Consider the following 22,640-nt stretch of genomic DNA (forward strand, 5'->3'; position numbering starts at 1 on the left):
GACCCTAAACTTTTTAGAGCTACGTAAACACGGAGGTAAAAAAAAAGAAAAAAACAACCCGTAAAATCACGTGTTCAATAAAAATATGTTAGAAAAAAAATCCCTGCCAACCTACCTACCCTATTTTTGAAAATCATGTTATCGGAATAGCACAATTTATTTTATTGTTTTTTGGCCTTACAGTTTAAACGCCCAACGGAAGAATATCAATCTATCGATGACCGGTTAAATATGACCAACAAAAAGAAACAATGGACTTTCCAGTAATTAATGTGAGTCGTTTAACCTTTATCAGCATTCTAGCGCAAGCCGGACGCATGCGTGCGCATAAAGCATTAATCCCATTCTTTTTACACGTGCTACATTATTTTCACCACTTATGTGCCGCGAAAGTGTTGTACACTGTTGTCGACCAGTTCAATTTCTCACCAGTTTTCAACTTGGTTGACCTTTACGATCAGGCCCACCGTTCTCCTTTCTTGCACGTTTGGAACGTTCATATGGGCCAGTAAGAGCCTGCGCCTCCGAGATTAGGGCAAAATATCACCTGTCATCTAACTGAGCCTCTAACTCTGATACTTTCATTTCCAACTTGGCCTTTTCGTTCAACGCTCTCCCAAGTCGCTTTGTCATTTCTCTCTGTGATAATCTCCATCTCAAGAGTAACTCCCCTTTAGATAATCTTTGTGGGTCGAAGACAGACGGGTCGTACGGGTCATATGAGTAGGGATTGTGGTAATTTTCGTCTGAATGAGGCAACTTCATCGAAGAGTTTGCATAGCGTGGCGGCACTCTGTATGATCCCTGGTGGTGAGACAAATCTTCGTCCATCATCATTGGGTGTGTTTCGGTTGGCTCTTGATCAAACATATCCTCTTCATCATCATCGTCTGTCCATGTCGCGAATTTTGCTCGACCATTCTGTCTACTCGGACAACTCGAGTCAGCAAAGTTAACTCCTCCATGCTGTGCACTGTCTACAGTGCTGTCCATCTTTGGACGACGATTTTTGAATTCCTGATCCGAATGGCTGTTACCATCAAAATTTTGTGGTACTTGGTTATCCTGGTCGCCACTGGAATGGAGACTAGCTCCACTATTCTGATCACTGAGCTTCCACATTTGATTGTCAAGTTGATCTAAATTATTGAGTGAATCCGAGAGAGACTGGCTTATGACGTCACCATGAGGTGAAAATCTGACTAACTCTCCAGTTGGAGAGAATCGTTGTAAGTTATCATATGATGTGTCACTATCACTGCCGACGTCACTGAGTCGTCGTCTTATATCTTTTCTATGAGGAGGTTTATCCAAGTTTTGCATCATAATAGTTTCCTTTGCTTCTGATTTCTTGTTCACATTAGTATCACGTGGCCGACGATCGTTATTGAACGGACCACTGCTTCTACGTTGCTCCCTGTGGCCAATCATAATTATAGAAAGTTAGCTTTTAACTTATATGTACTTATCTAAACTTCAAATTGTGACGAAGGGTACAGGAGAATATTGGAAAGACATTGTACATTAAAGGTAAAACCTGAAATACAGATATATTCCCATCAGCAAAATCTCGTATGCCCTTGCAGTTATTTCATTGTTATTAGGCAACACCAGCAACAACAAGTCCTATATATTAAACAATATTACAAAAATCTGCACAGCTAAAATTGGTCAATTTACAAATTTAAAATGTGCGCGATAGAAACTTTTGTTAACATTTTAATCATATTTGTTCTCCATAGCGTGTGTTGACAAAAGAACTGCAATCCCCATGCAGTACAGTACAGTACAGCACAGAACAGAACACTGCAGTACTGTACATTGCAGTACGGTACAGTGCAGTGCAGCAGAGCAGAGTACAGCAAAGCGAAGCACAGTGCAGTTTGTACTGTACAGTACTGCACTGCACAGTACGGTACAGTAAAGCAAAGCGCAGTGCAGTGCAGCACAGCACAGCACAGCACAGTATAACGTCTATATAATTTGCATAGTCATTGTTGACAAATGAGTTCTAGTCCGGGCAGAATTCAGTTGCCAACAATAACATCGGTCATTACACATAGACTACGTTGGAAAGTTAACAGGAAATGCACAAAAGGATACAGCTACTGAAAGAATATCATAATTGCAATAGGCAAAAACTCGGGGAAGCTCACTATTAAACTTCAAATTAAAACTGCGATGTGTCATTGATAAGACATGAGTCCGCGGGAAAATTTTATCCTTGAGTGAAAGTCTTTCTTCATCATGGCTAATACGACGTGTATAGTAAAATTAAAAACAAAAGAACACTAAAACAGTTTCAAAATGGAGTCAACTGAATCTCTTACCATGCAATGGAATCGATCAGATCCTTGAAAGTGGTTGTTGATTCTAGATCGTAGGCGGAATCTTTCCGGAGCATCTGCACAAATAAAAGAAATTGCATTTATGATGATCGATGATCATTTCAAACTGAACAGAAATCAAGCTTACACACGAGGCGGGTTATTATAGTGAGTGGTATTTGTGTCCTGCTTTAAATCATGTATAGTGCCACATATGTCTTGTTCTGTAAAATAGTGTCTCAGGAGAGGCAGTATTCTGAAAGCCATTATTATATCCTCAGCTCTTGTCGTGACGATTGGAGCATGAAGGTCTCGGTAGTTGGAAGGTACTTAACTTATTTACAGAAAACTTGAAATTATCGCATGATTCGCCACGAGAGGAAATGTTGACAGAACACAAAACCGCCAGTTGTAAATAAGAAGTATCATTATGGTTATCGCGTAAAGCTCTCAATAAGTTGTGACTGTACAAATATTTTCCATTAGTTTTGCTCTGTTTGAAATATTCATTATCTTGACTCCGTAAATCGTGTGGAAATGCCGAGTGTTCCACTAATTTCAGCCCCGACAAGAATTCATTTCTCTACAATGGCATTACACCTTATACACAGTGCAAAGTGATTATAAGCCTGATTCGTAGTATTTTAGCGTACTTTAGGGAGTAAAAGAGATCAACGAACTCTCTTTCTTGAACAAAAATGCTAAATATGATGAAAAGTTACAGCTGTTTCCCGTCAATATTAATGTCAATATTTGGCAAATATGAAGAAATTAAAGTTTAATGATCCAGTGAGCAAATAATGCAGCTGTATGTGTGTAATACTACTAGCATTTTGTATTTTTTGAATATGCACACTGGAAATGACAACATCCTATTCCCTGTAAAACACGTTAAACGGCTATGTCTGCACTATGCGAATACATGTATTCCATATGATATGCCTTGATAATATTTGATTATAACTTCAGTTTTGTGTGAACAGCGTTGTGTAACCCATTGTCACGTATTGTAAATGAGAACATTTGTGCGCCTGGCGGTGTTTGAGCAAATACGGTGGTATTATGTTACCATCCGTTTGCACGTATAGATACTTAAAAAGAAGCGTAAAATCAATAAAAAACAAACAGAGCTGTGTATTACGTATTACTTCCTTGAATGTCTGCGATTGTTATGTTTACACTCACAGATTTGCGGTTTCAATAATGACGAAATCGAAACATTCACAATTGCGAGAAACGGTAGAGACCAGTGAAAGTTACAGCTGCTGTTTGAAAAGAAAAATACTTTCAACTTTGAATCATGGTGTGCACCGTAACATGAATGGAAATGTAGTTTGTGGAATACTAGACCGGTCACGGTACAACCTATAGACCGGTCATCGTACAACCTATAGACCGGTCATGGTGGGCAACCCATAGACTGGACATGGTGAGCAACCCATAGAAAGGCACGGTGGGCAACCCATAGACTGGTCATGGTATAACCCACAGACCTGTCACGGTGGCCAACCCATAGACCTGTCACGGTGGCCAACCTATAGACTGATCACGGTGTGCAACTCATAGACCTGTAACTGTAATCAGCCCTTACACCAGTCATGATTGGCAACCCATAGACTGGTCATGGTACAACCCACAGACCTGTCACGGTGGCCAACCCATAGACCTGTCACGGTGGCCAACCCATAGACTGATCACGGTGGGCAACTCATAGACCTGTCACGGTGGCCAACCAATAGACTGATCACGGTGGGCAACTCATGGAGTTCGCAGACTCTTTCATGTACGGGTATTTTATGGTGGCGTCAATTTTAATGCATGATTACTTAATCTATATTTGACAAGAGACAGGCTCGGAGATCAATATTATTTATACCAGTAATGTAATTTTCAATTTTAATAATTTTTGAATATTCTGTATGTTCTCAATTTATTTTGTGCATCTTTATTTGTTCTCCTATCATCTTGGATTTCTCTTTCCCACTTTTCATAATATGATATACCTTTACGTTTGTCGTAAATTTGGGTAGATCACTTTCAGTGTGGTTCATCATTTTGTACAGCCACCAATGGACAATACTTATACTTACAGATTTTCTTCGAAGTTGTTCTCTCTGAAACATTTTGGTAAATTGCCCTTTTTAACAGCGTGATAACTTCTTGCATGTTGGCTTTGCAGGGTATAAGTTCTTCGGTATTGGCAGCTCGGTGCAGTCTCTACGAAAGAAAGCAACCCAAATTAACGTAATAATGGTATAAATAACCGAAAAACTGTCAATCTTATATAGAAATGTGTATACATTGTGAGCGTTTTATGTTTGCGAAATAACATCAATCAGAGTAAAGACACTTTCTTTAAATAACCGTTAAAATTGTATTTCCATTTCCATTTAAACTACTGTAAATGTTGAAGGTGGTGTAATGGACAAAATGCAAAGACAGAATGGTCTCTTCAAACAACGCTAGTCTGGATATATAATTGGGAGTTATCGTTAACCTTACCAACAAGCAGTTCTCGTGGGAATTTTAGTGAGCAAAAACTTTTCAGTTTATCACACCGTAAGAGTCAGTTTCATATAAGTTGTCACGTCATTAGTCCTCTTTTTTACATATTATATCTGGTTACGTGTAGTCAGTTTCAACCATGTCGTGATAATAATTGTAAAAAAGTTCCTGTACTCGAAGTTACACGATGTCTAAAAGCAGTCAGATGCTGCAGCTTACAGGTGCCGCCAACTGGTAGATTTCATCAGTTTCGCAAAATCATCACAAAACATGTTTTGAAGGCTTATATACCGATTTTACTTTTTTTTTGACCTTGACCTAAAATTTGGAGGGGAAATTAGAGCTGTTCGTAACTGCCCTCCCACTAGCATACACGGGAAAAATGCCCTCCCACTGAATTTTGACGCCCACTGCCCCCAGTATCTATGGTCTGCCCGCTCCCCACTCCCCACAACAATTCAAGCTCCCCACTGCCCTCTCCCCACTACTGACATTCCCCATTGCCCACTTAATGTCCTGTAGGCAATCAAAGACAGCGCAAAACCTTGAAAGCAGCTAGTACTATACCTTAGAACATTGCGCCCCTCTAAGTTAGGCGCTTATATCTCCCCACAAGTTCTATCAAGCACGACTTTCCCCTCCCTCTCCGTATTTTCCGTTACCCACTGTCAAAAATTTTCTCCCCGCCCACTGAAAAAATGAAATTTCTTCCCCGCCCACAGTAAATACTGACTTTTTCTCCCCGCCCGCTGATTAGTTTTGAAATTTGCCCGCCCGCTGAAAAATTGCGCACGAACACCTTTTTGCACGAACAGCTTAGTTGGCGGCGTCTGAGCTTATATGAAATAAGAGTGTCAAGGACATCGTGCTCACATTTGATCAGATGTGGTAGGTCAAAATGAAGGACATGCCAGCTATGGTGTTAAACCATGATGAACATTCTGGCAGTGCTAACAATGCTGCCACCCGGGGCTGACACACGGATATGACAACGGTATACACCAAAATTACTGAAAATGTCACCAAAATTTGAACAAACCTGACTGAGGTCACTTCAAAGAACATGCATACAAAGTTCGGACGAGCGGTTTGCGAGAGGAATATTTTTGGACCAATAACGGTGAAAATTTTTCCAAAATACAAATATGAAAATTTGACAACAATTTGTTCCTCACCCCAAGAAACAAGCATACCACCTTTCAAAGCAATCAGACTAGTTTAAGAGAAGATTTGTAGGGCCAAAAACGGGGAAAATTGCCCCCAAAATACAAAAATGCAGATTTCACCACAATTTGAAAAGACCTAACTATATAAGGCTACCTAAAGAAAATTGCGTTTTAAGCTTCAACCCAATTTAGCCTGTGGTGAAAGAGTTTTACCAATTTGCAGGACTTTGCCTTTTTTACCTCATTTGCATACTTTGACACCAACACATTCATTTGAATAAATTTTATATCTCAACTCCTGGTGCACCTGTACACTAAATACTGAGACGGTAGGTGCTGCGACTTTCAAGTTTTTGATGTGGACATACATACATACATACATACATACATACATACATACATACATACATACATACATACATACATACATACATACATACATACATACATACATACATACATACATACATACATACATACATACATACATACATACATACATACATACATACATACATACATACATACATACATACATACATACATACATACATACATACAGACAGACAGACAGACAGACAGACAGACAGACAGACAGACAGACAGACAGCAGGATAGACGGACAGACAGACAGACAGACATACGGACAGACAGATGCCGCCGACTGACCATGTAATCTCTCTCTGGCATAAATACATATATTGAATGTGAGTTAAAAACGAAAACGTGATAATGAAAGAAATAATTTGAAAGAAACATTGATATCCTCTTACTCTGGTGTCTTCCATGGGAAAGTCTTGACTCGTCCGTAAATTTCCAGGTTGAACAAATGTTTATGCTTACTAAGGGACACGAACAAGTGATGACGGTACAGTCATCCTCAATGGCTGTCTCTCAAATTTGTGTCAGGTAGCGAACATATAACAAATTGCCCTACACACTGTATGTGAAATATAACAGTGATAAATACACATTGGGTAACAAAAATTCGACAATGGAAGGAAAACGTATAGGACAGTATTACCTGACTCAAAACCAACCAATTTCTTTTATGCTCTGGGTGTAGCTGCATTCGTGGAACTCCATAGTGATACACCAAATGTTCCAAAAGTAAGATCAAAAATCCGATTCCAAATCCCATCAGCAGCATCAGGAATAGTCCTGTAATTGTTTAAAATGATAACAGAAACTGAATCAAAAACCGTATCGCTTGTCTCCAGCATACCAACATGACATTTTGAGTTAAGAGGAAGACGACTCGTGTATTTTTGACATAAATAAGGGCACTTCCGCCAACGCGTCAACTTTCAAACTCTCAATACCCTGATTAAAGTTGACGCGAATGGTATTTAGTCGGTGAAATCAATGCAGAAGGCACACAGGAGAAAACTAGACACAGACACGCTAGTCGTGGTAGATATCTACCGAGCTATGGCAATTTACACATTATTATCTGGTCTTCGTGCTTTCATCTTGCTATCGATTGGACGGACACATCAGGAGTTCTGGTTACGATGAATAGCGAGAATGTGAACCAATGGGATTTGTATGAAACTTTTGAGTTGTAAATCGGCCGAGATAATCTCTCTATTGTAAGCATTAACGATAGCCAGACAAATGTGACTTCGTTCTGTAGGTTTTGCACCTTTAAACAACAATTGTCGTGACAATATTTAATTTACTGTTGGAGAGAAGTGTTATCTGTCTAGGTGGTCCCAGAATGATTAAGTCAACCAATTAACCAATTGTACATCTCATTTCCTTCAATGCCTTTGAAAGATGAGTCGGAATTCTGAACCAAGCATATAGTGAATAGTTAATATTCTACCATTACAAACATTTCTATTACTTTTCAACCTTAAATACAGAGTTATGTGTATGACGATCACAAAATATTTCAACGGACATTATCTTTGGTAACTAATACACATTTATTAAAGTGGACACAACCTACTAACACTGTGCTGGTTTTTTGATGAATCAACATTTTTTATTCCCAGGTATCGTATTGTGAACTTTGTCAAAGCTCTACGTAATCGTGAAAAACAGATCAAAACGAAAAGATTAGCGCTCTTTTTACGAATTAAATATGACATGTGATAAGTTTTTCAAATTACTGACAAGGTCACGTGATCAGGAGTACTCTTACACGGTGATTTCACTGAATGCAATTTAATACGATAAATACCTGCAACATGAGCAAGCCTAACTTTATGGTCTCCAATACCACTACTTGATTTAATGTTTGACTCTTTGTAGCAGTTCATCGTCCCGAACCATTTTTGCTGTAATTCCTCTAAATAACCATCTGTTTCGTATTCTAAGATGAATATCGACAGCGTTTCTTTCAGAGGTGAACCTGTCACATAAACATATGGTAATCATACTTGTCATGTATATACATCCATTAAAGCCAAGAAAATGTAAAACAGCTTCGCAAAACCGAAACTGAATTCAAATAATATTTAAATTCCGTATTAAATATGGGTGCCAAGTATCGCGGTTTGATATAAATTAAATTTTAGTAAGTGTATAATAGTCATTGTTAACAAAATACTTCGGGTAGGGAAGAGAAATTATGTCAATCCGTTATATATTCTGTCTATAAGCGATGATGATATTTTGTTGTTGTCGAACAAAATTCTGGCATGTTTCAATATATGATCACAGTTTTTGACTTCCCTCAAATAATATAAAATATGACCAAAACCTTATTACAGAATATCGTTATTGGAACGCGTAGGGGTTAAGTATAGCTTGACAATAAATGTCTCGCTGCTCGTTCAACCGATATTGGCTTAGCCATGCAGTTTACATAAATGATGTAACTTTTTTCAACTGAATACTGAAAATTCATGCTACCATACCGGTGTGTGTCCTCTCTGTCTTGTGAAACAGAAACTTTAAATACGGGAAACATACCTTTAGGGAGCCCAATGCCATATCCTTCTTCTCCAAACGTTTTGCCAACATTAATCAAGCGACATTCTGGGTCATTTGCCATCCGATATTCAATAACTGGTGAATCGTAGATAAAAGCATCTAGCTCACCACTCCTTTTAATGGCGGTGTAATGTCAGGTCAGGAAAAAATGCAGTCATTAGCAATAACGGGTCAATTCGACAATTGATCAATAGCATACCTTTATATATATATATATATATATATATATATATATATATATATATATATATATATATATATATATATATATATATACATACATACATACATACATGATTTTCATGTGCCTCTAACTCAAACACAAATAGGTGTGTATTACAAGTATACATCATGTATTGTCAACATGTACAGATGTGGTAAACAACGTACAAGTATACTCTGTATAAACAATAAATCAGATCATTATAAAGTTCAAACACATGATATGAACGTAGCATAATCAAACGTCATAGCATTATAGTGTACAATAATGGACTGTAATAACAGACATATGATTAAAAATCTATAAATAACCAAATCTGCATTGCTATACGGTATTCCAGCTATTTATGGTTATGCACCGAGCTCTGTAGGGATTCACAGCATACAATATCACCATTTCTGAGATGTAACTATATGTGCCAGATAGACTGATTGAGGGCGCTGTATAGTTGACTGGCATATGAAATGAAAGATAATTGACGCTAAGACAACATATTTACGGAGATTTTATAAAGTCAAATCTATCGTCGAATTTCCACATGAATAACGAAAATGCAGATAAATTCAAAATCATAGGTATTAGAAGATACAAAATATAAGTGAAATGAAGTTCCTCATGGATGAAGGGCTGACTGTAACAGGCATTAGAACGTGATTATCTCTTGGTTCTACATTCAACACATACATAAGGGACTGTACCATTTTGATTAAGCAACTGGTCAGTTTCTTCAGGCTGGGGCCGGTGGATCCATGGGGTGGGGGTTCACACTGTTTTGACTTTGACGATAGGGGGTCACCATGTTTTTGAAATGCTGAATATAGGGGTCAGTGTGTTTTTGAGTTAGGACACCGGCTCATACTTACAGAAAATGCATGGTGCCAGCCACAAATTAAATCATTCAGTTACAGTTTTCAACGAGACCTTCGGACGCATAACTTTAATATATCAGAGATATTTGGATGTTTTGCAAACTGTATGTCTGTTTTGCAAAGCGTGCTAATCATTGTGAAATCTGCAGTTCATATAAAAAGCATGACAAAAACCTGATTTTTTACTGTTTTGTCTATGAGAACTCATGCAGCACTAATATTTCACAAAACATTGATAAATTGACATATTTTAGAGACAGAAAAATGATAAAATATTTTCATAATCATTGATGCAACCATTTTCCTTACTGTCACAGGTTTTCAAATAAAAATGTTTTTTCTTGGGTTAAATGATAATTAACAAAAGGTGGTTTTTGTCATTATTCGTTGTGCTTTTATGGTTTCAATGATAAAAGAAAAGGTCCTTTCAGAAACTATGTACATCAGATTCGGCTACAGCTTTTAAATTAACTCTCTAAGGCTTATCAGGAGATGTAATTGGAACCAAACAAAAAGCCCATTTTTCTCAGCTAACAGATGAGGAAAAACAGACTTTCAGTGAACCAAGCGTGGATTCATAAACACTTAACATGATGGCTGCCAACCGTCTAAGTACCCACTGAAGTTTTTGATTTTCTGCTCTTCTTTATTTGATTTATGTGATTGACATCAATTTATGTACAGCAGTTCTGGACATCTGGTTATGCATAGAAAGTGTGAAATACATCACAGTGTGAAATACATTCAAAGTTCATTCAAAATATCGTATTCACACTTTAAAACTGAAAAATTTGAGATTCTCTCACTACAACTTACACGTCAACAGAATGACTGAATGTTTAAACATAACTTTATATATATATATATATATATATATATATATATATATATATATATATATATATATATATATATATATATATATTTGTATTCACATTTTACCTTTGTGTTGGAGGGGTCACCCTGTTTTCGAGAGTTGGAATGGGGCGGGGTAAGCCACTTTTTGATGTCCACAAAAATTAACCACTCACCCAACGCCGAAGAAACTGCCCAGGCCCTAAAAACGACTCGTAGCCTTTAAGACGTGCAGCGACTAGGCGACGTTTCTGCTAACATTTCATTGCAGTATCTTCCAACAAGTAAGAAAACAAGAGCAGGGTTTGTAAAACAAAACATTAAGTCAATATCCTTGGACTGGGAGTAAGAAAAGTAATTTGACATAAATGTAGCGAAACAAAGCTCATATATTTGAAAGAATGTTTAACCCTTGAGAAATCAGGTTAAGAATGCTGATCGGAATAATTTAACATGAAAGGCCCACACTTTGACAGTTTCGTGAGTAGCATTAACAAAAACGTATGAAACATCTTCCGTAAGACATTATATAGGCAATCACCAGCTGTTCAACTTCAATTTCTGAAGAAAATGATTTGTGATCGAAGCTTGACAATATCAGATGCAACTTAACCTACTAAACCGAGGACATTATGAAAAAGAAGATGGCAACCGTGGAAAATAATGAAAGATACAACAAACGTCGATAATACACGCGGCAATCGGAAAGTAAACGTCAATTAAAGACAATTGCTTTTCCTTTTTTTTTGGACATTGAAATTCGACAAGTTCAATGTAATAGATGTGTAAGGTACGAAACCTTTCTGGTAAAGAGATCTCATTTCATGTGTTTCTACAATATAGTCCGTCGTAGCCCACCTTTTAAATTATATAGGTTGTGTATGAAACGGTAGGAGGTCTGAAGAATTATGTGTTTTCTGAAGGTCGGTCACTGAAGGACGTTTACAGTCAAATAAAACTCCGAAATATGTTTCTGCTCTAAATTAAACCAGCATAAATCAAGTTATATCAATTACGACATGTCTTCAATATTTCACACGGGAAATTTCATATTACCATAAGCTACATGTTCTACCCGGCGAAAAATTATATTTTCATTCGAATATGAGTGTTATCAACAACATCTTATATCAATTCTAGCAATCTCTTCAGTATTCAAAAGACGTCTCCCCAATTCAGTCTTTGACCTTATGTCACCATTACATATGAATGCAATGTGTAATATCCACATTGGTTGCCAAATTTTAATAACATCGGCAATATTGACGGCTGTTGTTTACAGGTCACATGCGCAAGGGTTCAATTTATTAAACAAATGATAAAGAGTGTTAAAACTTAAATTGAAACTTATTTTTCTTTGTGTCGTAATCATGGTTTTTAAATTCAAATCAAATTGATTTCATTCGTAAAGGCTCTTTCATTGTCGACCAGAATAATGAAAAGTGAGTAGAGAATTTTCTGTTTTCACAATTTTGACATCCTTTGACACAGGATTTCAAGAGGTCGTCTGTCTGAATTACACAGGCAGCTGCACCACTCTATTTCTTAGACGAGTTGACTAAATATCAAATAAGCGCTGTATGTGGTCACGTCAGTCTAATCTAACAATGCTTAATTGATTTATTTATAGTAGTAGCTCCACCTCGTTCCAGAACTTCTTACATGGACAACATTGGGTCACGGCATTCACATTCTTTGATCCAACTTAAGTAAGGATCCCAAATAATCTTCTTGAGAGGTAAAACTCGAAAACCCAATGCTTGGGAAGGGAATAGTCGAAACTCAAATTCGATATTCTTCAAACACTCGTGATATCAATGGTCAATCTCACACAACGTTACGTATATGGCAGTGATAAGTTTTGGAATAGGACTGAACTAATTGTATGTTTACCAGTTAGATTTGCATATATACTGCTTCCATTTTTATATTAGCCAATGAACGCCTAGATTTAAAATATCCCATAAACGATAACACAACTCATGAGGTTCACATATATCCAAGAATAACTAGATGTTTCTATGTGACATTAATGGCATAACTCTATCTTACAATATTGTCTTACCTAAGACGCTGCATGAGAAAAGAATAGTTTTGCATTGTTCTTTCAAATTCTGAAACTCTCTTATAATTTGTCAATTTTATCGTAGCAACAAACAAACAAACAAACAGCACTAGTTTCTGTATGTTGTAACTGGATTGGTTGTACGCTGTAAAAACTTGATGATTTATTCTGTTTTCGTTTACTGGGTGATCAAAAGAAATGCATTGCCAAGTGAGCGATTTTACTGAATATACATTGTGAAAACATGATCAAAATACAAAATCAACCCGCCATTCAACAAGATGCTGTAAATATGTCAATATCCGCTGAAGTAATAAACTTATGGCTTTAGAGTTAGGTGGGATAGATCAACAACGTGAAAGTTCCCATATAGACTGTGTTTTTTCGAGGGGAAATGAAATAAATAAAAGAAAGTCATTATGACAACCTTTTCTTCTACAATGCAATACGATAAATGCAATTTATTGTAAGTATTAGAGGGATGTGAGAAGATAATTCCACACACCAAATAGTTGAGATAGAAAGAATGTTTCACTCTGGTTGGGGCACTTCTTATTCTCGCCGGGACAGAAATTCCCACATTCGTTGGGGAATTTCTGTCTTATTCTCGCCGGGATAGAAATTCCCAAACTCCTGAGAGATATTCCATCTGAGCCCATTAAGATGTGGGATGTTACTCATTTAATATCAATTCGAAGCTGTGAAATAACACTTTTTTAAATTTTTAGAGTGACTGTCGGATGGAAAATTGAAATTTCATTGCTGTTAGGTTAAAAATTCTATGTAGCTAAAGACGTGTCATAACACAGTATGTATCTGATCTGGTACTGACCGTTTCCAAAATCCCGCATTTATAATTGGCGACGTCTAAAACGACCAGCCGGAGAGAACATCATTGTTATATACGCATGCCCAAGTTTTGACAAATATATGTAGGGCCGGAATATGATAAGGCAAATATCTGTACGGATGTGACTGGCTTCTCTTTTCAATGCAGCCATTTGTACTAAGATTTCATTTACTGTAATTCAAGAAACTCAAATCATCCTATCAATCTTTGACTCGTCTTCCAAATTACACAGCTTATTCGATGAATCTGTGATCTCAATAACCCACCTGTGCCTGAAATCACAGCGTAAGAAATATTGCTATTTTAAGAGCATGCTGACCAAAGTATATGCTTCTTAGAGTCACTTTTCAGTCAACCGGTGATGTCACTGTGATGTATTTTCTTTCTATTTTGATTGATTTGCAATTAGTTTTGGATTGTATTTACTGGCCTTTCACGTACGACTGCTCGATGGCGCATGATAAATCCTGTATATTTTTTGTTAAATCTTGCCTTCCATTATTTTTTCACAAACTTGTAGGTCTCTACATCCATGGGGGAATCATGGCGTGTGTTACAGTGGCGTCACTTTTTGAGGGGATATTAGCAACGAAACAAACACATTTCACATTCTGTTGTCAATATTCTTTTATGCTTTTACGTCATTTAATTTCTGTAATTGTAAACAGTTTTCATGCCTTGGAAGTGGATTGCAACATGATACAAGATGATGCTACATTGAATGATTTTAGCACAGTTAAAATTCTGGACAAGTCTGACATTTTTCAACAAAATAGTAATGGAAAGTAGAACTCTAGAGATATTTGCTGTACACATATTTAATTGGACAATTGGTCGATGATCATGGTCTCAAGTGTCATAACTATTGAATTCTTTCGGGATTTTTACAATTTCATTATTTCTGTAAAATCATTATTAGAATTTGAGAAAAACAATCCCTTTGAACACATTACACTTACATCCGTGTCAGAACTGAAAATGTCGGCATGCCCTTATGCCTGTACTTTAACATTTAATATTAGAGTAGAGATCACTGGTGACTCTAGGGACGTTTTAGTATCCATGCACGTTCCAGAAATATCTAAAGAAACCTGATCCAGAGACATTGATCGAAAACAACTTCTTGACAAAATCGAGGAGTTGGAATCACGGTGGAAATATCCATTTGTTGGAAATGCAATAAGATTAATAGCATCATCGAAGGAAGATTCATACATTATGGATATGTCGAATCCTTTCACGAAGGCATAACACTATCCATTTTTCTTGATTTCACTAAAATCGACAATGAATAAAAACGCCCCGTTCTTCTGGAAAACGGATACAATCTGCATTTCGCTGTCCGTACAGAGCCTCAAGAGGGAGCTGGTATCCTTAATCAGTCAACGTTAACTGCTGTTCAGTCCAAATAAACAAGCAAATAGCATCCTTTTGAACTCAAAGGATCGAATAGCGTCTTAATGCCCTTCCGATAGCTATAAGTCAATTTGTGAAGCAGGAAAATGTTTGCTCAGAATTATACATTACCCGTAGATAAATTATATGTGTCACATTTGTTTACATTAGCTAGGTTTCGTAAAATTCGTATTGTATCATTGGTTTCGCCATAGAGTAACCGTGTATGGAGGGACTGTGGCTTTGCTTCAGGGTTACAAGCGATGCCTTATGACGTCACGTTGCAGTTTATCCAAAACCTTGGTACAAATAAAGGTACATCCGGTAAAGTGGAGAGATTGCCGTTGAAGGGTAAATCGGTGAAGTCTTACAAATCTTTTGTGTGTATTGTGAATTCTAACTCAGACAGATGAGATATAATCTACACGATATTTATCAATGTGTACTTTATCGTGGATAAATATCACCAAATAGTTGAGATTCTCTAATTCGCTAATAGGGCCGATTACTCTGCAATTTCTTCGAGCTACAAGTGCTTAGGGACTGCAAATTTCGTGCAACTCTGGTATTTGGGAAGGTCACAAGGGTCGTGCATCGGTCTGTGAGTTTTGAAAATGCTGGATAAACTCAACATCAAATTCACAAAGTGTGTTTATTCAAACTCTAGCTACCCACAATGAATTTCACACAACTGAGACAGTCAGTTGAAGTATAGGTATTAACTTATCAAAATGTTTAATATTATCGACTGAAGAGGCTCTAAAGACCTGACAACATGGACACCATAGTGAGTGAAAGTATTAATTTCCGTACACGTCATTTTCTATACGCTAATATAATATAATAATATGACATAACGTCTAAAATCACACCAAACTTGTACCTGTAAGAGGTTTTCCATAACTTAAGCCCAGGGAGAGAGAGAAATTACCAGCTTCGTAATTTGTAAAACTATGAATTATGGTGCTTATTCTTTAAACAAAACGGCAGTTTGGGTTTCCGAGTGACTTAGGCTGTAAGATGGCTAAAGTTAAAACACATCTTTTTTAATACTTACTACCTAGTTGAGTTAGAGGACCGCGGGTAAGACATATTTCAGATATTCATCTCAGTCGAGTTGTGCCCTAATCTTCCGAATATTTCGGCAAATGTATTCAAAGGATTTACAAAGGTTTTGAAAAAGATGTTATCATTTTATTATGGCCAGATGTTGGCGTATGTAAATGTATTGCCCAGTGCATTTTGCCTACTGACGCAATCCTTCGACCTCCGGAGTGCCTGCTTACATATATTTAGACCAATTTCATTCAAATCTGTAAGTAAAGTAAGATTACTATAGCATATATATTTACGCATATTTGTTTTGTAACATGGACAATTATGGCTTCAGACGGTCGATTGTAGGTGTTATGTTCACAGACTGGAGCTATCATACCGCTGACTGTCTGTGTCTGTTGTATCCTTCTGTTGGTGTCATATCTCAAGAACAACTGATTGGTAACGCCAAGACATCATGAGTATTTGGTGAGTATGGTTTGCATAATTTAATCGTGACTTATATAGTCTTTGGTGTAATTGAAATCTAAAGGGATCTGATGAAACGACAAGCTTAGAACATCGTAGTAATCATAATTTTCACATGTTTGGTATGCTTGGAATCTATCATTTGTAGAAATATTCGCTTTTTTAAATACAGCGATATTTCACAAATATCGACATCAAAATTGATGATATTTGGCATAAACTATTTGGAGGCCAGCTTTGCGATGGGAAATACAATATCAGAACTTGACAGTCGCCGGTTACGTTATAAAAACACTGCAATTAAACTGCAAAATGTAAAGATGATATTATGGATGTGTTAATGATGCAAGAGAAGTTAGATGCCTATGTGCATCTCATTTGCACAATTTAGAAGTTTTTGCAAGCATGTGTTCAGATTTGACGCTATGTAGCATTCAATTTGGTTCAAATGGATTGAATATAATTTTACTCGGCTACGGAAAACTCTTACCATTAGTCACTAATTTGCACTGTTCACCCTTTTTCTAGTCACACGCGCACACGTGTGTGTGTTGCGCGCGCGCGCGCGCGTGTGTGTACAGATAGAGTACACTGATAAGAATACGTCAGGGTTAGGATTAGAGATAGAGTCCATTGCTAGGGAGTCGTCAGGGTTAGGATTAGAGATAGAGTACATTGCTAGGGGGTCGTCAAGGTAAGGATTAGTGATAGAATCCATTGCTAGGGAGTCGTCAGGGTTAGGATTAGTGATAGAGTACATAGCTAGGCAGTACATACCTGGAGGCACGAAGGAAAACCTTTTTAGTTCGTATCAAAAGGTGGTTTTCCTTTAATCTACACTATAGTGCCATTACTGAACACCTATTACCTGAGCTATAGCGCCCGTTTATTACCCCCTGCAGGGCCGTCCGTTACCAGAAATACATTTGCTCTTTTCCTAAGGTCGTAAAATTGACATTTTTGTTCACTATTGCATTGCAACGATTTTATAATCAAGGTAAAATGAAAAGTCATGGTCAAACTACAATAATCCAAAGGGTTGTTAAATTTAAACAACTCATTTCCTGTAATGTTAGCTGAAATTTGGTGCTGTAACAATAAATCTTTTGTGATTGCGATAATAGGTCATAGGTCATCTACCGCGAGGTAAAACATTACGGATTTAATACGTAGATTATAAACATTACATTGTATTAAATGTTTCAATTATAAACGTCAAGAATTATCGTTTCTACATTACGTTAAATTATTTGTATTTAACATTATATCATATTCAAAATGTTTCAATCAATTCTAAAACGTCAAGAATTATATTTTTCACATGCAAAATTCCTATGATCTTACATCGTAATTCTTACATCGTAATATACTCTGTTACCTTAGAATGGTGAAGTCAACTTCTATTTTTTGCATTTTGAAGCTTTATAAATATCTTGGAAACTAAATGTTATTATTGTCAAATATGTACTGGTTGGATGCATTTACTATGTATTTTTTTTTAAGTATGACATTTTTCAACAATGGAAACTCTCAATACATTTGAGAATTCTGATTTTAATCTTAATTGCTGGTAAGTTTTCAGTGTAGCTCGTAGTCTTCAGATGACCCGTTTCACATTTTATGAAATTTGATCATCACTTACTAGTACTTACAGCTAATATGGAGTAGATTCTGTAACGTTGGGTTAGTGTTAGCTTGTTATTAGGCTTCAAAAGCTATACAACTACCATTGGATACAATTATTTTGCATTACACGCCAATGCTCCAAGTCATCTCCAAAAGTTTCACCTACTTCTTTCCCATTTATTAACGTTTTCCTTTGATTGCTTTGATCAAACCAGAAATTCACCCTTAATATAAGAGAAACATATTACAGAATAGCTTCTTACGAAATAGAGTTTTCCCTGGCTGCACAAGATAATACCAATTTCTGAAAACACTATTGGATATTCTCAGTTCCATTTCTCTCACTGAATGTTATTATGCATTTGAAAGCCGGCTAAATGACGTAAACTGAAAAAAGGCTGTTGCGTGACTGCTTTATCAATGACCATTTAGGCCACTTAAAAAGAAATTCATCATTCTCGTTGTAACCTTTTATAAACGGCACTGTCGGAAATAGTTTTTGCTTGATTTATTCTGTGATTTATGTAAAACTTTTAACGTTACAATTTGATAAAAACTATTTCTCCGAAGTTCCTAGATTTATATAGAGTTGCTAGGGTAGCTGCTTTGGTTAGGGTTCAATTAAAGAGAAATACAATTTGCATTTAATGTGTCTGTACTGAATCTAGCCTTTCGATTGTATCTTTCTCCAGAAGGCCGCTCTGATTGCGTATCTTTTTGTCGAGTATTCGGCCTGTTCAATGTTTCCTTTCAACGACATAGTTTTTTCGAAGGTTTTATTTAGAACTTTAAACTTCACACATCTGGACACATCTGAAACACGACATCAGTTTTAAAAATGCGTTTTTCCGATTCTGATTGTAGCTACAGATCTGCTGACATCTTAATTAACTTGTCACAGAGTGATCGTTCACTGAATAGCAATCAACAATATGGAGTCTGGATTCAACACTAAGAAAGAACAAAAAGTTGACCAGTATAGATCAAGGTACTTTTTGATAATATGAAAATGTTGACAACAGTAATACCTATTCAAAGGTAGCTTACGGAACTGTTACTGTCTATTCAACATTTACTGGCTTGCTGTTGTTATTTACTTCTCCAGAAACCACTCCATTGTTTCATTTATTAAAGTCTAATTAAATTAAATTTCTGTGACGTCCTTCAAACACTTACGAACAATGCCGTTCGATTCAATTTTTCACTTGCTTTCCACAATAGTTGTATTCAAGTTGGAATGATGCATGTGTAAGGCAGCATTCACAAACACCTCTGGAGGGGGGGGGGGAGATTCCCAATTAAGTCCTCAGATTTTTTCGAATACCCCCTAACAAACTTGCAATGTGTTCAAGTCCCCCCTTTGACTTGCTATAATTTTGAAAGCATCCAAAAATATCGAATCATAATACACAGGAGTCTATTGGGCAAACTATTTACATTTGTCCCCATAAAACAACCTGTATCTCTACATTTATATGTGTGCAGTAATTCATGTAAATGTACTTTGCTTTTAAGTGGCAGGTAAAAAGTTCATGTGTGTACAAAAAAAAATGGATTTTTGGATTTCATCAATAATGTTGGTTAACTATACATGGTAGTCTATGAGAAAACTATGAACGCGTATTTTCCAATATAAAACTAGCAATATCTTTTCATCTATAGACATTTGATAATTAATATAAATGTCATTGATTAGCATGGGTTGTTTTCAAGTGCATGTGTGCACAAGAAATTTGATTTTGGAATTTCACCGAAATGTTGATCCACTATACATTGTAGTCTATGAGGAAACTATGAATAATTATTTTTACAATACAAAACTCGGTAAATCTGTGTGTTTATGTACGCTTGATTATTGATATTAATGTACTTGATCAGACTGAGGTGGTTACAAGTGCATGTGTGTGCAAGAAATTTGATTTTTGAATTTCACTGAAAATGTTGATTCACTATACATTGTAGGCTATGACTGAGGAAACTACAAATAACACATAGGTTATCGTCTCCCAAATTGTTATTCAAAGTTTGTTTGACCTGAAGCTTCCAGTTGTTATTGATGACACTATGCACTATTCTAAATAGTTTGTATTCTGTCAAAGTCCTCGATAAATAAAAAGTACATACGGCGACATGAATGTTTGACTCTGACCTATACACCATGTATTGTCAATGGGAGAATGTTATCAAATAAATTATCTCCCAAAATGTTATTGAAAGGTTAAGTTGAAATTTTAGTTATTATAGAGGCCAGTTTTGCAAAACAGAGGGGTTAGGTATGTAGAAATCATGACATCGTAACTTTTTTGCCTAAAGGTGGCTGCTTGGATCAATAAATTGTTTAATATACTCTGACACTTACGCTCGCAGGGCGCACCGAAAATGGAAATTGCAGAAATGAAACTGGCATAAGGTATTTGAAGAGGAATTTTATATTCAATACATTTTAAAGGCCCCCCATTTGCAATGTCAATTTTTTTCAGAGTCCCCCCGAAATATTCTGCCCCCCCCCCCCGAGGTGTTTCTGAATGCAGCCTAATTTCGTTCGACTATAATCCAACAATACCTGAAAAGAAAAACCCAGTCATAGCGCTTTTACAGTAAAGGGAGGCAGTCGTCGGAACTCTGCTCAAAGGTTGCCAAGGACCGCCATGACCGATGTAAACACTGTATTTAGGGTACGTTGGCGATTGATGAAAATTAAACATGTCTGTAAACAATGGATATCGTAAAATTTAAATGTTACAGCTATGTTGACTTGATTCATCTAGATATCATGCATGAAATACATTGTTTGTAAACAAGAAAGTCCCACACACGCACTTCCGACGTCACCTTCCCTTTAAATTTTATAGAAGGTAGGGGGAAAAATTACGATATTAACTAAATTTAACTGTTATATTTGTTTAAAGAAATGTTGATAAAATGTAGACTTTTGACTCTGTTGTAATCGGATTCTAATCAATGCACAAAAGGTCTTTACATTATTATATCGCTATATCGTTAGAAAAATGTAGATGTTTGACTTAAGTATTTTGTCTAAATATGTAGACTTTTGGAAACCCCCCCCCATTTAATGGAAACTTGTAGAGTTTGTGCTGTGTGGTTTGAACTTCCCAGGGTACAACTGTGTCCACCAATTTAGTACTGAGTGTCCCCGGCAGTTCTTGTTAGGCGCTATCATTATAGTTCTAATACCTGACAACAAAAATGAGTAAAATACGCAATTATGTAAGACCAAATTTATTCTCACTTGTTATCAACAAAAAGAAAACCTTTCCAAAGTTGTTTCTTGATGTGACGTGTCTTTCTCATCATCCCTTACAAGGGCAAACACAAGAACCATACAAAGGAAACTTTGAATCCGCTGGCTTCTTACTCTTTGATGGTATGTGACTTGACAGGGGTCTTCGATACGCTCTACATTATGTAACAGCTTTGCACGACAACCAAGGTTTTATCCGTTTTGTCCCTGGTCTGTACGATATCGAAACTTTTATTTATATTTTGAGTTAATTGTTTTCCCCATTGTCCTATAGTAGATAATAGATATCAATTGTTACTTATTAATATGCATGTAATTTGGGAAGACCATAGCAAGTAAATATATATCGAGCTAATATGTTAGAATGTTGATTGTATTAAGGCGAAGTTAAAGGCCATCTGGTTTTACGATATGTGATATTAGATACAGGTGAAAAATGCACTTTAAATTAAGCTGACCTTTTCTCAGTTTATTGAAGTGATAGGGTTGGTCATTGATGTAAACATAAAATTACAGAATGATTGCCTGCAAGCTTGAATCCCAGTATACACCGCCTTTTTATCATTCATAATCCTTGCGATTACATTTAAATCGGTTGTATCTACTGAGGGAGTATATATTCAGACACATTCAATTTCCCATGAATCGCCTTGAGTGACGGCTTCTGAAAGGTTACTCTTTTAACATCTAATCGCCAGCGTACAGGTAAAGAAATTTGCCATTATTTTCTGTCTCTTTCACACGAACTTTTATAGGCGATGGTATTTCACATATTCCTCGATCCGAGGAATTCGCCTGTAGAAAAGATGTTGTCAATCACCTAATTCACTGGTCCAATCTGTGCGCCGCTTAATTGCATGTATTTTAGGTTATGAAAGTTCATCAAGACACGTTTATCAACCGGAAGATTAAGAGTAAGATTGCTTTAACTTTTTGCTCAATTCTAGAAATACGCCCCGGCAACTAACATACAAGACGCCTACCTGACACAAATCACCGTATCAGATTATTCTGCCCCTGGCCACCTTCA

The 22,640-nt window shown here is 36.6% G+C and overlaps 1 protein-coding gene across 2 annotated transcripts in view; it reads right to left on the reverse strand.

Moving 5' to 3' along the window:
• Positions 1–1,345: 1,345 nt before the first annotated feature.
• Positions 1,346–22,640, reverse strand: part of LOC139139348 (glutamate receptor ionotropic, NMDA 3A-like) — an 88,100-nt gene continuing 66,805 nt past the window's right edge. For both annotated transcript variants that reach the window (XM_070708227.1, XM_070708226.1), the window contains exons 5-10: positions 8,921–9,054; positions 8,187–8,357; positions 7,023–7,159; positions 4,418–4,544; positions 2,331–2,404; positions 1,346–1,417 (exon numbers count right to left, since the gene is read on the reverse strand). In XM_070708227.1, the coding sequence (XP_070564328.1) occupies positions 1,406–1,417; positions 2,331–2,404; positions 4,418–4,544; positions 7,023–7,159; positions 8,187–8,357; positions 8,921–9,054 (655 nt within the window). In that variant the 3' untranslated portion in view covers positions 1,346–1,405. The remainder of the gene's footprint in view (positions 1,418–2,330; positions 2,405–4,417; positions 4,545–7,022; positions 7,160–8,186; positions 8,358–8,920; positions 9,055–22,640) is intronic.

Source organism: Ptychodera flava, chromosome 8, assembly GCF_041260155.1.
Source record: "Ptychodera flava strain L36383 chromosome 8, AS_Pfla_20210202, whole genome shotgun sequence".
Taxonomy (NCBI): domain Eukaryota; kingdom Metazoa; phylum Hemichordata; class Enteropneusta; family Ptychoderidae; genus Ptychodera; species Ptychodera flava.